The sequence below is a fragment of the Arachis ipaensis genome, chromosome B09, assembly GCF_000816755.2.
Source record: "Arachis ipaensis cultivar K30076 chromosome B09, Araip1.1, whole genome shotgun sequence".
Lineage (NCBI taxonomy): Eukaryota > Viridiplantae > Streptophyta > Magnoliopsida > Fabales > Fabaceae > Arachis > Arachis ipaensis.
The window spans coordinates 143,708,958-143,723,461 of record NC_029793.2 but is presented as its reverse complement, the minus strand read 5'-3'; the positions used below and the strand labels follow the sequence as shown (position 1 = coordinate 143,723,461).

The window sequence follows — 14,504 nt, the reverse complement described above, 5'->3', positions numbered from 1 at the left end:
CACAAAAATAAATAAATAAATAAATAATAAAAATTATTAAAATTTAAAAAAAAATAAAATTTATCAACATAAAGATTATAAAAAATAAATAAAAAAAATAATTAAAAATATATTTATCTTTTTATAAAAAAATTTTGTTTTTTTTAAATATTATAAAAATATTTAATCTTTTTTAATAATTTTAATATTAAAAATTCTTTTTAATAATTAAATCTTCCTAACCGTACTTTAAAATAATTTTTTCTAAGAAATATTTGTATCATCACACTAAACAATAATTGAACATAATATGTCTTGTTGGTGGGGATTATTATTATGATATTTCTGTCTGACAACAGAACCTTATACTCACATAACACTGGTTCAGAATCAAGAAACTAAGGTGACACTTTCGATGGGATTGGTTCACTAGTTCACCTCAGATTACCTTGTTCACATGGATATGCTTTTTAAATTATTTATATCGATCGATAGGATCAAACTGGAGCAAGAAGTGATTTTCTGTCCCCTGGCCCCTGGGTTATGCAAATTGTCCTCTCACTCAGGGCCCATAATACGGCCCATACCCTAAATCCGCTCACTCATGCGCTTACCAAGGATATATTTTGCCAACACCAAAAAAAGAAGATATTTTGCTTTTAATTTGCTCAAAAAATGAAAATTAATCCAACTTGGCCTAGGAAGGATCAGGATTGAGCACTCAGGTTGGCGAATTTTGACAATGGTTAATAGTGTACCACTTGGAGAACGTGCCACCCTTCTTCCAATTTTGGGCACACAGATTTTATTTTATTAGTGTTAAGTAAACCACCATGAATGATTATTGTTAGCATACTCCAAAAAGAAAAGATAGAGTCTGAGATTCATGAATGATTGAGTATACATTATTGTTAGAATAAAATTAAGGCAATTTTCATGCATCTACTTTTTTATTGTTAGAATACCTAAATCATATTGTTAATTAATAAATATATATCCATACAAGAATATCTCCTTTATTTGTTATATACAATTATACACAATTATTGGTACTATATTTCTCTTGTCTCACTTGCTCATTGATTTTTCCAATCATGCCTTAAAATTTACTGCGTGCCCCGGCCACATGTTTTGTGAGATTCTGAGAAAAGATAATTCCCTTTGGTTATTTCATGTCAAGAAAATATAACATAATTCGACCTCAATAATTATTTGTACGTGAAAAAAAAATTACAAACTCATGATAAGTAAAATAATGAATTAATAATGAATACATGCATGCATCATATGACAGAACCATGGCCAAATTAAGGGGGGTAGCTATATTTAATTGGTTAAAATTCACAACATATACTACTAGTGTTGCACATGATGCTACAACACAAAAACAGCGCCTGAGAAACCCAACTTGGCCAGTTGTTGCTTTAGGAAAATTGGATAACCATTTATAAATAAATACACACAACACAACACAACACAACACACACAGCAATCTCAGGTCACTTTCAAACTTTGCATATAGAACTCCCAAACGACACTTCTTTTTCCTCCCAACTACTAATTTTAATCAGAAAACTCTATCCATCGGCCAAGAAATGCAACAATATTAAATGCTTCCTTCATTTTCATCCCCAGTTGGTGGCATCATAGCAGCCACATAATTTATATACTATATATATGTCCCACTATACTGCACCTGCTAGCTAGCTGCATCCACAATTCCACATAGAGATAAGAAGGACTACTCTGAGGTATTCATGCATATCCGGTGACCTAGCTATAATAATTCTAATATAAACAGTTAATTATTCCTGATATGAAAACTCAGACGAATGACAGCGCATAATGGTAACTGATAAACATCAGACATGAGATCTTTACTTGCAACGTGTTTATAACCATTATTATGCCTAATTCTAACCAATTACAAGCATATATTCATGCTAATTTTTCATTTTCAAAAAGGGTGCAGTAGTTGCTCTGTCTTTGTGACAAAAACTGAAAAGTGCTAATGACCTACTACTATTTCGGTTGATGGATACTTCTCTTTTCTAAGTTCTAAATATAATAAGTTTTTAATTTATTTACATTGTTAAGGAACTACACAGTTAAAAGTAATATAATCTGTCACATTGAAAGTAAATTCTAACCATAGAGGAATTTTATTTATTTAATGAGTAAAGTATCGTTTTTTTCCCTAACGTTTGGGGTAAGTTCTAAAGTTATCCCTAACGTTTCAATCGTCCTATTTAAGTTCTTAACGTTTTAAAATTTACTCAATGTTGTCCTGTCGTTAGGGATCCATTAACAGAATTGACGGCATGACAAAATTAAAACGATTTTGAAACGTTAGGGACAAAAACGATACATAAAATAAATTTTAATTTAATTTTATCTTTCAATAATATTAATTTTGTACTGTACATAGTATTCAATTATTTTTTAATTACATCTAAATAATTAAAAAGTATAATTTATATTTTATTGTATATATATATTTTTTTTCTGTAAGTTTATATACTAGTCATTTTACAAACATTTCATGATAACTAAAAATTTTTAAGAGTAAAATTATATAAAAAAATAAATTTATTTAAAATGAAAGTAACGTGATTAAGTGTAATTTATTTAGATGTAATTAAAAAATAATTAAATACTATCTACAGTACAAAATTAATATTACTGAAGGATAAAATTAAAATTTATTTTTATGTATCATTTTTGTCCCCAATATTTTCGTCCTATTTAAGTCCCTAACGTTTCAAAATCGTCTCAATTTTGTCCCGCCGTCAATTCTGTTAACAGATCCTAACAGCAGGATAACATTGAGTCAATTTTAAAACGTTAGAGACTTAAATAGGACAATTGAAACGTTAGGGACAACTTTGAGACTTACCCCAAACGTTGGGGACAAAAACGATACTTTACTCTTATTTAATTATTATACTGCTTGGAAACTTGTGATAATATACCTTCACCTCGAGATTGAATATAGATGAAGAATTTTTAAAAATTACTTTAATTTCTTCGGAAGTGAGATTAAGGAATAATTTATCCTCCAAAGCTTCCCTTACTTTGCATTACAAGTGCAATGAGAAGTCACCATGTTCTTTAGACTTTAGTTGTTTACTAACAGACAAAATAGGGTGGCCTATTTTAATGAAAGACTATATATTTAGATCTACTATACTATAACTGGCGTAGTAGTAATTAATATCTTATAGATGGTAAGAGTATAGTTATCATCTAACCGAGAATATTGATGATTAAACTTTGACTATATATATGGAGCATCGGATACCTAAGTAACTAAAATAATTAATTATTAATAGAATGCACATAAGGCTATCTATCTGTATCTATATCTAATTATCTATAGTAGAATATAGTTGGAGGAGTAATGATACAACCACGTGGTTCTTGGTCCTTATATTTGTCCTGAACCGCGCATGAGCTTAGCTTCTTCCTCAAAATCATAAAAATATATATACACAAGATGATTAGTATTATAATGCTACCAATCTCTTACCACGGTTAATTTATTTCAAGGTTTATTACTCTGGAAAGCAATGGATACAGCTCGAAATGAGGCATATGTACAAATAAAATTTCTTTATTTCTTCGTGCTCCTCCCACTATGATAATATATTGATTGGGATTGTGAAACATGTTGGTATGTTACGAGGGTTTAACCCCATTTGCCAACAATAATATTATTGTTCGTGCAAGTAAGATGCTGATCCCCTAATAATAATTCATATATCAACGACCAATTTATAATCATTTTTTTTTAAACAAAAAACTCAACACAACAAGGTAGAGTAGTTAGAAAGTACAAAATTACTAGGTAACGAAAAAGAAAATTAAACTATAGTCATCTTTGGCATTGTCATCAACAACTAGAAGGATCAAAATCAGTTCACTCTTTGTAACTTCTAATCGACTTGTTGATAACCTCTGCAACACCTGTTTTTTGATTCCTGAATATTCTGTCATTCTTTTTCAGCCAAATATTCCGGATGATAGCACAAAATCCATCAACGGACAATGATCCGATAAACCTCTCTGCAGTCGCGTCTCATGAAACTCTTCAACCCATTCCATGCTAACCAACACACGATCAATGCGACTGCACGATTGGCCCCTAAACCAAGTAAACTTACTGTCATTCAATTCTAAATCCACCAGCTTCATATGCTGTATCCAGTTTCTAAAATCTTCCGCTGCTGCGGTTAATGTACTGGCTCCTTTCCTCTCATCCACTGTCACAACCTCATTAAAGTCACTCATGTGGAGATAAAGCTCAACTCTTTCCACACAGTCAGTTTGTTCTCTCTGACATGCGTACCATACATCAAACAAAACGCACAATTGAAACTATTATTCGTCAACACTCATTCCACACACAATCATCTCTCTCCTTTATAACAATTACTCGACTTAAACATCATGTCGTCCCACGTCAACAATAAACCCCAAGAAGCACCATTAGATCCCACAAATTTCCAACCCACCACATTATTCTCCGAAATTTGCATTACATCAAACTTAGTCACCTCCTGTTTCTTCGTTTTTATCAATCCTAACATGTTTACCTTATTTTTTCTCTTAAAACTTTTTACCATTCCTAACTTTCCGATACCCCCTAAACCCCTTACATTCCAACAACTGTAAATTATTTAAGCAATGTATTACACACTTTATTTCGATTTTTAAGACGACTCCTTCTTGCTTTCTCCTTTTGTTTTGCTTGCCTCTTTTTCTGTGCATCTGCTTCATTCTGAGTTTGAAGAATAGTCATAATATCTTCTTCCTCGTCATAAAGAATAGCTCCTAATTCCACTGCCAATAAGCCACTCTATTTTTAACCAAATCATCTTCCCAACTTTCTCCTTACTTTTTAGATCTGGCTCACTACCTACATCCTTTCCAGAACCTCCAGAGTCCTCCAAGTTTCTTAAATTTCCTTCCTCTTCAAAGCAATTTTCATTCATCACCGGATTTTCAACCCCTACATCTAATTCTTTCGCTTCAACATCCCTCATCCTACTTAGAGCAGTGTTCATCTTCACACTCCTGTTTAGCCTATTTGCGGTGGCACAGGTACCATTGAAACTCCTTATCTCCTTCTTACTCATTATTTTTCCTATGTGCCCGCATCCCTAATGCAGTTTCTTTTGTTGCTATATTGTTTCCCGCACCTCCGACAGACCCCAACCCGGCGCAGACTGATTCAGCAGTGACTCCGTGAGGTTCTCGCTCTCGACTATTTGCGGTGGCACAGGTACCTTTCAAACCCGCCTGTCGGTCTTCTGGCCCCTTTCACTGCCTCTCCCCCACCAGTCCCATTGGCTCTACATTGAGTCGCGCCCTCCATATCTCCTGCACAAAGGCCAGACTCTTCGACCCTCCCCACCAGTCCCATTAGCCCTACATTGAGTCATACCCTCCACATCCCCTGCACAAAAGCTAGACCCTTCGACCCTCCTCCCCTCGATGGCGCAATATCTCTGTCACATGCTCCCGCGATAGCCACCAATACAGCCTTTTTCTTTGGTAATGCTTTTTCTTTTTAAAAGTGTAGTATTTTTAAAAATGACTTTTAATAAACACAAGTAGCAATAATTACGTTTAGTAAAATAGCTTTTAAAATTTAAAAATATTATAAAAGACATAAATTTAAGGATTAAATTTGAAAATTAGTTAATATATGAGGTTATATTAGACATTTAAATTTTGAAAAGTACAAGCCAATTTTGAAAAACTCCACCTTAGTTGCTTTCAAAAGTATTCCGATCTTTTAAAAACTGCAAACACAAGCACATAATTTTTTTGATTTACCAACACAAAATGAGGAGCTTGTGCTTTTAAAAAGTATAAGTACCTTTTCGAAAAGCTTTACCAAGCCTGTATTCACCGTCGCATATCACTACAATAGCTTTCATTGCGTCCGAAACCATGCCTCTCTTCCATGCAAAACACGGCAATCCTCCCTACCCGTGTCAAGCTCCTCTTTGTGTCGTTTGGGTAAGCTTACTCCTTCATCACTACCTGAATGAGATCCTATAGAATCAGAAGCCATAACTGCCATTCAAATTATAGGATTATGCGTTTTCTGTTTCAAAAACCTATGCTGCCATTCATCCAAATTCGCAACGATAATGACCATTCTGCCCTCGTCTTGGTACCCCTCCCGTGAACCCTATGTCATCATTACGCGCTTCAAGATTCTTGGTGTAGTGATGTTCAATAATAGAGATCCCTTTTGTTACTGGTCAAGCAATGAAAATCCTCGTTGGGTACATAATTTTTTCCACGATCAAAGAGCCCTTCTTCAAAAGAACCATTGTTATTTGCATCCCTCTTATCCTGCTTCGCCTTGACATCGACATTCCTCCTATACTTAGTCTCGCTCACAAAAAATCTCTTTAGTCCGCATTCGGTTAATTTCATTTATTGCTTTCAATGCACCTCTTTTCGGTAGTAGTATGAACACAAACAAATGAATCTTTCTATACTTATATCGTTTATTTACTCTGTCCACCTAAACAGATTAAACAATTCTTTTCTTGAGACATAGACATATTCTGGTAAATTATCCAAAAAAAAAAACAGTGAAAGATTCCAAGCTTGCGGATCTTTTACGTGAAAAGATTGCCTAACTTTATTCCACCTGTGTATCCCACCCTTATGTTCAAATATTCTTTCTTTTTTTCTATGTGTATTCTCTGTATTCTTTATGTATTTTCATGGAGATTTTGATTTACATATTTCTCCAAATTTATTTGAATTGGATAGATACATTCATAATTATCACAAGTGGGACAAGTTGCCACATTAGACTCATGGTTTACGAAAAATTTTACTGGTGTAATATCGGTGACAGTAATTAAGATGGATAGAAGAGGTAAGTTAATAGTAGAATTATTGACCAATATCGCCATAACGTTAATGATGAAAATGATTTATGATTATATTACATTTGTACAAAAAATAAGTTATCAAACACATATTTATATTAAAAATAAAATAAAACAGTACCAATTTTGGGTTCACCAAGGTTTGAACTCTTGACCTTTCGAATCTGGAACTCTTATACCATGTCTTAAAACCACTCATCCCAAAAGCACAACCTGCTAAGACAATGTAACACTAATAATGATATCTCTAATACTTTCTAAACCTTCATTGTACACATTGTACGCTTAGATCATTGACTCCCTATACATTCTCATAAATATATGGTGCTATTTTTTGTATGCACCTCATTTTTTAAGTATAATTTGGGATAGTTTTAAAAATACTTGTACAAATCTAAAATATACTTATTTATAATTAATAATAATTGCACAAATAATCGTATATGTATTAAATATTTAAGTATCATATGTGTGTGGCCATGAATTTGCCCCGCTAGTGCTCGAAATTTTCATTTTGTGTAATATATATTAGATTTTAATATTTTTATCTGTAATATTACTTTTTTTTACGCATTTTTTTGTATTTTTTATGTACTCTCATAAAAAAATTATATATTTTTAGATGTGTTTGAATTGGATAAATACATTCATAATTATCACAAGTGGAAGAAATTGTTTTGTTGGACTCATGGTCCATGGAAAGCTTTACGTATCTAATCTCGGTAATAATAGGGTAATAATTGGGACGAGATAGAAGAGGTAAACTAGCAGTAGAATTATTGACCAATATTCATAGCTTCAATGATGAAAATTACTTATAACCATGTTACATCCGTAAAAAAAATAAGTTAATATATTTATATTAAAATATATATTAAAAATAAAATAAAACAGTACATGTGTAAATATAAAAAAAATATATAGTACTATTTTTTGTGTGTACCTAATTTTTTAAGTATAATTTGGGACTATTTTAAAAACACTTGTACAAATATAAAATATACCAATTTATAATTAATAATAATTGCACAAATAATCCTATATGCATTAAATATTTAAGTATCATATGTGTGTAGCCATGAATTTGCCCAGCTAGTGTTTGAAATTTTTCATTTTGTGTGATATATCTTATATACTAGTATTTTTACCATAATACGAGAATATGAATTTTTTAGAGTTACGTCGATTTTGTCCTAATATTATAGATTATGATATAAAAGATTTATAAAATCAAACTATTTTTAACAAAATTACAGGGGATAAATGTAACATCCCAAATTTTTTTGGAAACATTTTATATTCATACACTCGGATTTAAGACGATTGCTAGGAAGAAATACGAGTTGGTTTGTGATTGAGTCCTTATCAAGATAATATTATGTTATTTAATTATTACATGCGTTGAAATTGAATTCCCATTTATTGAATTGATAGGAAATTGCAAACAAGAGAGTTTTTACTAGAGCTGAAATGTATCCAATTAGTCATACGAAGAAGGATGGATCTTTTGATAATGATGAGGCTAGAGAGAAAAGTGTAAGCACTTTCACTTTATTTTGGCTTTGTTTGTTAATGATGATGGAGATTATTCTAATGATGATGCATTTCTCAAATTTTTATCATAGGAACAATTAACTTTGTTTCAAGCTAATGAGAGTTCTACTGATAATGTATATATCAAGTTATTTAGAAAATAACATCCGAGTCGTGTTAGAGGTGTAGGATTTGGTGTTTGTCCATCCCAAGTCATGAAATCTTCTAATAGTTTAGGAGGGGTATCTTCTTCATGCAATCATGACTTTGATATGGCTAAAGTTCGCTCTATGAAAGTAGAATTACAAAAGAATAAAGCAACAATTTCCTTATTACAAGCCCAGGTGACATATTTCATTAATCATTGTATTGGTAGAAAAATGCCACATGACTTTCCTACAGCTACGAATAATGAGGTAAATATTATATATTATTTTTTTCCTGAATCTTTCATTGTGCATGATTTAGTAAAATAATGATTTAGTTATTGTTGTTCATTTTCCTAATTTGTGCGGATAGCTTATGCCTTTTCATGTTAGACTTAAATTATTTAATGGTCTTTGTTTTTATTCTAACATATTTTTATTTATTTTTAATCCTAGGTTGCAGACTCTCTAATGGAGACAAAGCCACCTTCTACTATTCCATGAAGTAGTTGTAGAATTTTATGATTGAAGTGACTGAAGACTTTTATTATTAAAGTGACTCTTTATTTTAGGCTTTTAGCTTAGTTAAATATTAGAAGCAAAATTCTTTTCTAATTCAATTTTAGGATTGCGCTATTTGAATTTACTCTGATATGTAAATATAGGTATTAAACATTGATTGTGTTGGATTTATGATTATGTAAGACTTATTAAATATATATTATATTTTGAAATGCAATGTTGATATTATTTTTGTTAATTTTTCTATTTTACTTTAATTTTTAGATCTTAATATTTGTAATAATTATTTTTTTTATTAGGACCGAAGCATTAGGAAGTAGTTTATATATAAATTTGTTTATTTTTTAAAAAAACATGCTGCCGTTTTTGCGGCAGTTGAAAACCGCCGCGAAATTCATGTTAGATGTTCTGTCGACCTTTTAGCGGTGGTTCAAAACCGCCGTGAATGTCCAAGGTAATTAAAATTTTGAATTTCGCGGTGGTTGTTAAACCGCCGCCATACACCTACTCTGCCTGGTTCACGCGCATAGTAACGGTTTCAAATCGTCGCGATTTGCTGAGTGACTTTGGCGGCAGTTATTCTAGCGGTTCTTCGAAACCGCCACCGCTGCTGTGCCGACAGTTGACCTGGCCGCGTTTTGCTCACCGCCGGGACCCGATGATAGCGGCGGTTATAACCGCCGCAACCCCCCAAAATAACCGCCGCCGCTACGCTGTTTTGTTGTAGTGGACGAATCCAGAAATGTTATCATGGGGCCAATAACACATATAATATTAAAAATTATGTAAAAAATTATATAATATAAGATATATTACAAAAATATGTGTGTACTTTTTACTAACGAAGTGGTCAATTTTTTATATCATAAAATTTATCGATAATAGAATTTGTGTCAAAATTTTCAGCAATTTTCTTTTCAATATAATTAAAAGACAATTAGCAAGAAATTCATCTTTCATTTTGTTACTGAGTTATTTTTCACAATATTCATAATTGAAAAAGATTTCTTAGTTGTAGCAGTTGAAATAGAGAGAATTAATACCAAATGAATAAAAAAATGTCACAGGAAGAAAAAGAATTCACTTGATGAGATTTGAAAAGTTTTTTATTTAATTAAAAATATTAGTAATAATATCTTTTTCAGATTTTTTAATATTGTTACTATTGTTTATAGATGAAACAAACACCAACAATGATGTTCATTCCCTTTCTCTACCTCCTCCACCAGTCCAGCCACAACTTGAGGTGATAATCAGCCAACCAAAAGGCTCCCCACCAATACAAGATACCTAACCGACTGTTGAAGACCTTCAGGTTGTTTACTTATTGCTTTATCTTTAACACTACTTACATTTATTTAGTTGAAAAATAATGGTTCTACCAACTGGCCTATGCAGGATGCAAAGAGAGGAAGGCCACCAAAATTGCATGTCATTAAACGCAAGGCAAGATTGAATGCCTCCACCAAATCACCTGTAGCCATATCTGCTGAAACACTGGAAGAAACAAGTTCTGTAACTGTTAAGAAGATGCAAAGTTTCATGACATTTGTGCCAACTTCAGCCTTCAAGCATCTAAGAAAGAAAGATTAAAAATTTTAATTAGGAAATGTGTTTTGTATGTCGTTGTTATTAGCTTTTTGGGAACAAGATTGTGTAAACAATATGGTTGTGTTATCAGGATATTTTAGTTAGGCCTATTATGTTGTTTTGTTTAGGTGAACAATGCTATGGAACCTTTGTTTTGTTTTGCTCTGTTAAGTTGTGGATCCTTGATTACCTATGTGGTATATCTACTAAGACAATATGATATGATTATGATGTTTGTTATGGATTATAACAATGATTATGTCTATTGTGATGTATACAGCTTTTTGGTGAATTTATATTTAGGTTACAAACATCACCATATTGTATTTTCAATCAAACCCATCATGCTCAAAGGACAAGTTTATGTTGACTTAAACACGATCAAGCTGGAACACCTAATTTATTCATAAGTCACATCATCATTACATAACAACTAATTCAATTTCAAAACTCTAACAACACCCCTAAAGCACGACAACATAACACTCCATCTGTAGCTTTACTTGGAGATACATGTGAACAAAAGTGATGCAAAAATGACAGTAGCCACAATCGTTGCAACTGAGATGTACATTATTAGCATCTTCATTGCTCTAACTTCACCCTCCAAGCTACCCACTCTCCATGACACATTCAATCTCCATTCATCATACTCACTGTCAACCTCTACATCAGTTTCTGCTCCTGCTTCATACCCAACATCATCAACCCACCTAAAGAAGTTGCAGTGGCTTCCCTTCTGAATATTTTCAGAAAAAATATCAATTTCAACTGCCCAACAAAATAGACATAGGAAATAGAAAACAAAATTAATTTACCCTAACTCACCAGGTATCTTGCACAAGTGTGGAACAACCTATTTGGATTCTCTCTTGTACCAGATTTCTTGATCATTGTCTTCAACCTGCAAAATCATGTCTGGTCTAGGGATGACAATTTTTTCCGACGGACGGGTATCCGCGGGGATTTACCCGCCGGGGAGTAGATATGGGGAACATTTTTTTCCGCGGGTGACGGGGACGGGTACCCGTCTATTAAATGGGGCGGGGGCAGGGGAAGAGGTACCCGCCCCGTGGGTACCCGTATAATACCCACAATATAAAATTACATAAATGCCCATATATATATCTCCTTCAACCCAGTAGCCACCTCCTTCTTCCTCTGCCTCCAGCTGCTGCTTCTCTTCTCCAACAACAGCGTCGCCGACCATCTTCTTCCTACATCGGCACCTCGCCAGCCACGCCAAGGTTCTCCGCTGCTTACAAGTCTCATTGTTGGTCACCGCCTCCTTCCCTCACTCACATCGCAAATCACCACATTCTCCCTCACTGTCGCCGTCTCATCATCGCCGCCTCCTGCTCCTTGCTCGTTCATCATCATTGCAGCCTCCTAATCGGTCTTCCTCGTCGCTGCCTCCTCAAGCAGAATCGTCACCGCCACCAGCACAATCGTCGTCGCCGCATCAATAAGGCCCTTTCTCTCTGATTAGTTTCTTTTGAGGTTTTTTTTTTCAACATTTGGGGTTTAGAGTTTGTTCAATATTTCACATTGTTTATCTTCTGTGTTTGTATCTTTATTTCTGCAATTATTGTTGAATTTTTATTTGGCAATTCAGGATTTGTTCAATTGCTAATTTTTTGTATTTGAAATGGTTTAAAATTGTTAATCTTCTGAATTTTATTTCTGTTTGGGCAATTGTTATTGAATTTTGATTTGGAAATTTAGGATTTGTTCAATTGTTAATGTGTTTGAAATTGTTAATTTTCTAAGTTTTATTTCTGTTTGGGCAATTGTTGTTGAATTTTGATTTGGAAATTTAAAATTTGTTCAATTGTTAATGTTCTGTGCTTGAAATCGTTTATTGTTCTATGTTTGAGATTGTTAATTTGTAAAATTCGCAGATATTCAGGTCTCCGGCGGATACGGAGTCCCCATTACCCGTGGCGAGGACGGGGCAGGGACGGGGGCGGATTGTGGTGGCGGNTGTGAGTATGTCTAAATAACATGTGCGTATGATGCATGTATTCGTTTGGCTGTAAACTCACTATTATGCATGGTCAGTTAACCTTGATGTATAATTAATCTTAGTGTATACTGTTATATAAAAATAAACAATAGTATAATAGTGTTACTGTATTAATGATATTATAAGAATAACTTACTGGTTAATAGTTAGTATTATAAAAAGAAGGAAGAAGAAGATCAATGATGATAATATTGCGACACGTTAATTAAATCCCGAGCAAAATTAGGAACTTCTAGGTTCATGTGCCCGGGAATGTCCCCCACGGACATAACCCCCTCTCATGGCGGTGGTGCAGAGCGAAAACGTAAGTGTGTGTACGGAGAGAAAATAGGTAATATCAAGATAATGCTAAATGCACTTTTTCGTATAGTATCTCTTATCCGGCGACAAATAAAGTTAACAAATCAAATCTGAGCATAAAGAATTTCATATTTTCTACCGTGGTGACTAGATATGGTAGATACAATATATTTAGTGAATTTTATTGTATCTATAATTTGATGTCTAATTTTTATTTAATTTATTTTTTATGATAATTTTAAATTATTTAATAATTATTTATTTTTATATTTTTTAAATTAAATATTAATTTTTAATATCTTTTAGTAAGTTAAACAAATACTTTTAAGTACCATAATTATCACTAATATATTTTTGGTAGTACAATATATTACAATGATTTTATTTTTGGTACATTCGGATATTTTTGGTACAGTATCTTAGCATGCAGCATCTCTTGTTTTATATATCTTTGGCATCAATAATATTATATAACTTTCTAAAAAAGATTGCGAATTTTGTGCGAAAAAAATCTTGAAAATAGATTGAGAATATAAAAAAGAATAAATTCGGTGATTGAATAATAATGACAGTTGTATAGCAATGGCATGGTTGTCAAGCAATGATGGAGGTTGCGAAGTTTATGTGATGCACAAAAGCATACCTAATGTTTGTCTTATAAATTTTGGTGAGGTCAGCGGCTTAACTTTTCAAGAAAATGTCAACATGATGAATAATATATCTTTTTCATAGTTAATAGTAGGGTTGGAAATGAGTCAAGCCAGCTCATGAATTAGCTCGAACTCGATTCGTTAATAGTTCGAGAGCTAGTGAGCCAAGTTTGAACTTGAAATTGAGCTTATAAATTAAATGAGTCGAGTTTGAGCTTGGATAAGCTCAGCTCATTAGTTCGTGAGCTGACTCGATTATATATATATATTAATACACATATTCTATATGCATTTAATCTATACTTTTAATATTATATATATATATATATATATTAATGATCTTAATTATTTAAAATTTTATATTTATTTTTTACATATAATTTTGATGTAGGACATAAATAAAAAATTTATAATTTATTGATAGATAATAATATATAAAATTAATTTTTTTAAATATTTTTTAAAATATATAAATTATAATTTATTAATATAGAATTGTAGATTATGTATGTATGTTCCTATTATTTGAGCCAACTCATGAGCTTTCGGTGAGCCGAACTTGAGTTTAAGAAATATGTTTGATTGTTAATGAGTCGAGCCGTGAGTCAAGCTCAATTTTTGTGAGACGAGCTTGAATTTGGTCTAACTCGACTCAGCTCGACTCACTTCGAACCCTAGTTGATAGGTAAGTGTCACCGCTTGCACATTTAGTAAAAAATTTTAGGGAACCAAATTTTATTGTCAATTTCTACTTCTATTTCTTCTAAATCCTTTTTGGTACGAATGGTAAGAAAATTAACTATATAGAAATACAAATTAAAATACAATATATATACAC

At 32.5% G+C, this 14,504-nt stretch overlaps 1 protein-coding gene across 1 annotated transcript; it reads right to left on the bottom strand.

Moving 5' to 3' along the window:
* On the bottom strand, nt 10,698–11,596 carry LOC110267318. Its single transcript, XM_021112574.1, has 2 exons — nt 11,519–11,596; nt 10,698–11,429 (listed from the first exon to the last, which is right to left on the bottom strand). The coding sequence occupies exons 1-2, from the start codon at nt 11,582–11,584 to the stop codon at nt 11,190–11,192; spliced, it is 306 nt and encodes a 101-aa protein (XP_020968233.1). The 5' UTR covers nt 11,585–11,596; the 3' UTR covers nt 10,698–11,189.

Excerpts from the sequence above, each read along its gene's own strand:
- LOC110267318 (XM_021112574.1), bottom strand. The coding sequence starts at position 11,584 with ATGATCAAGAAATCTGGTACAAGAGAGAATCCAAATAGGTTGTTCCAC. Across the intron at positions 11,430-11,518 it reads ACACTTGTGCAAGATACCTG|AAGGGAAGCCACTGCAACTT; the intron begins GTGAGTTAGGGT and ends GAAAATATTCAG.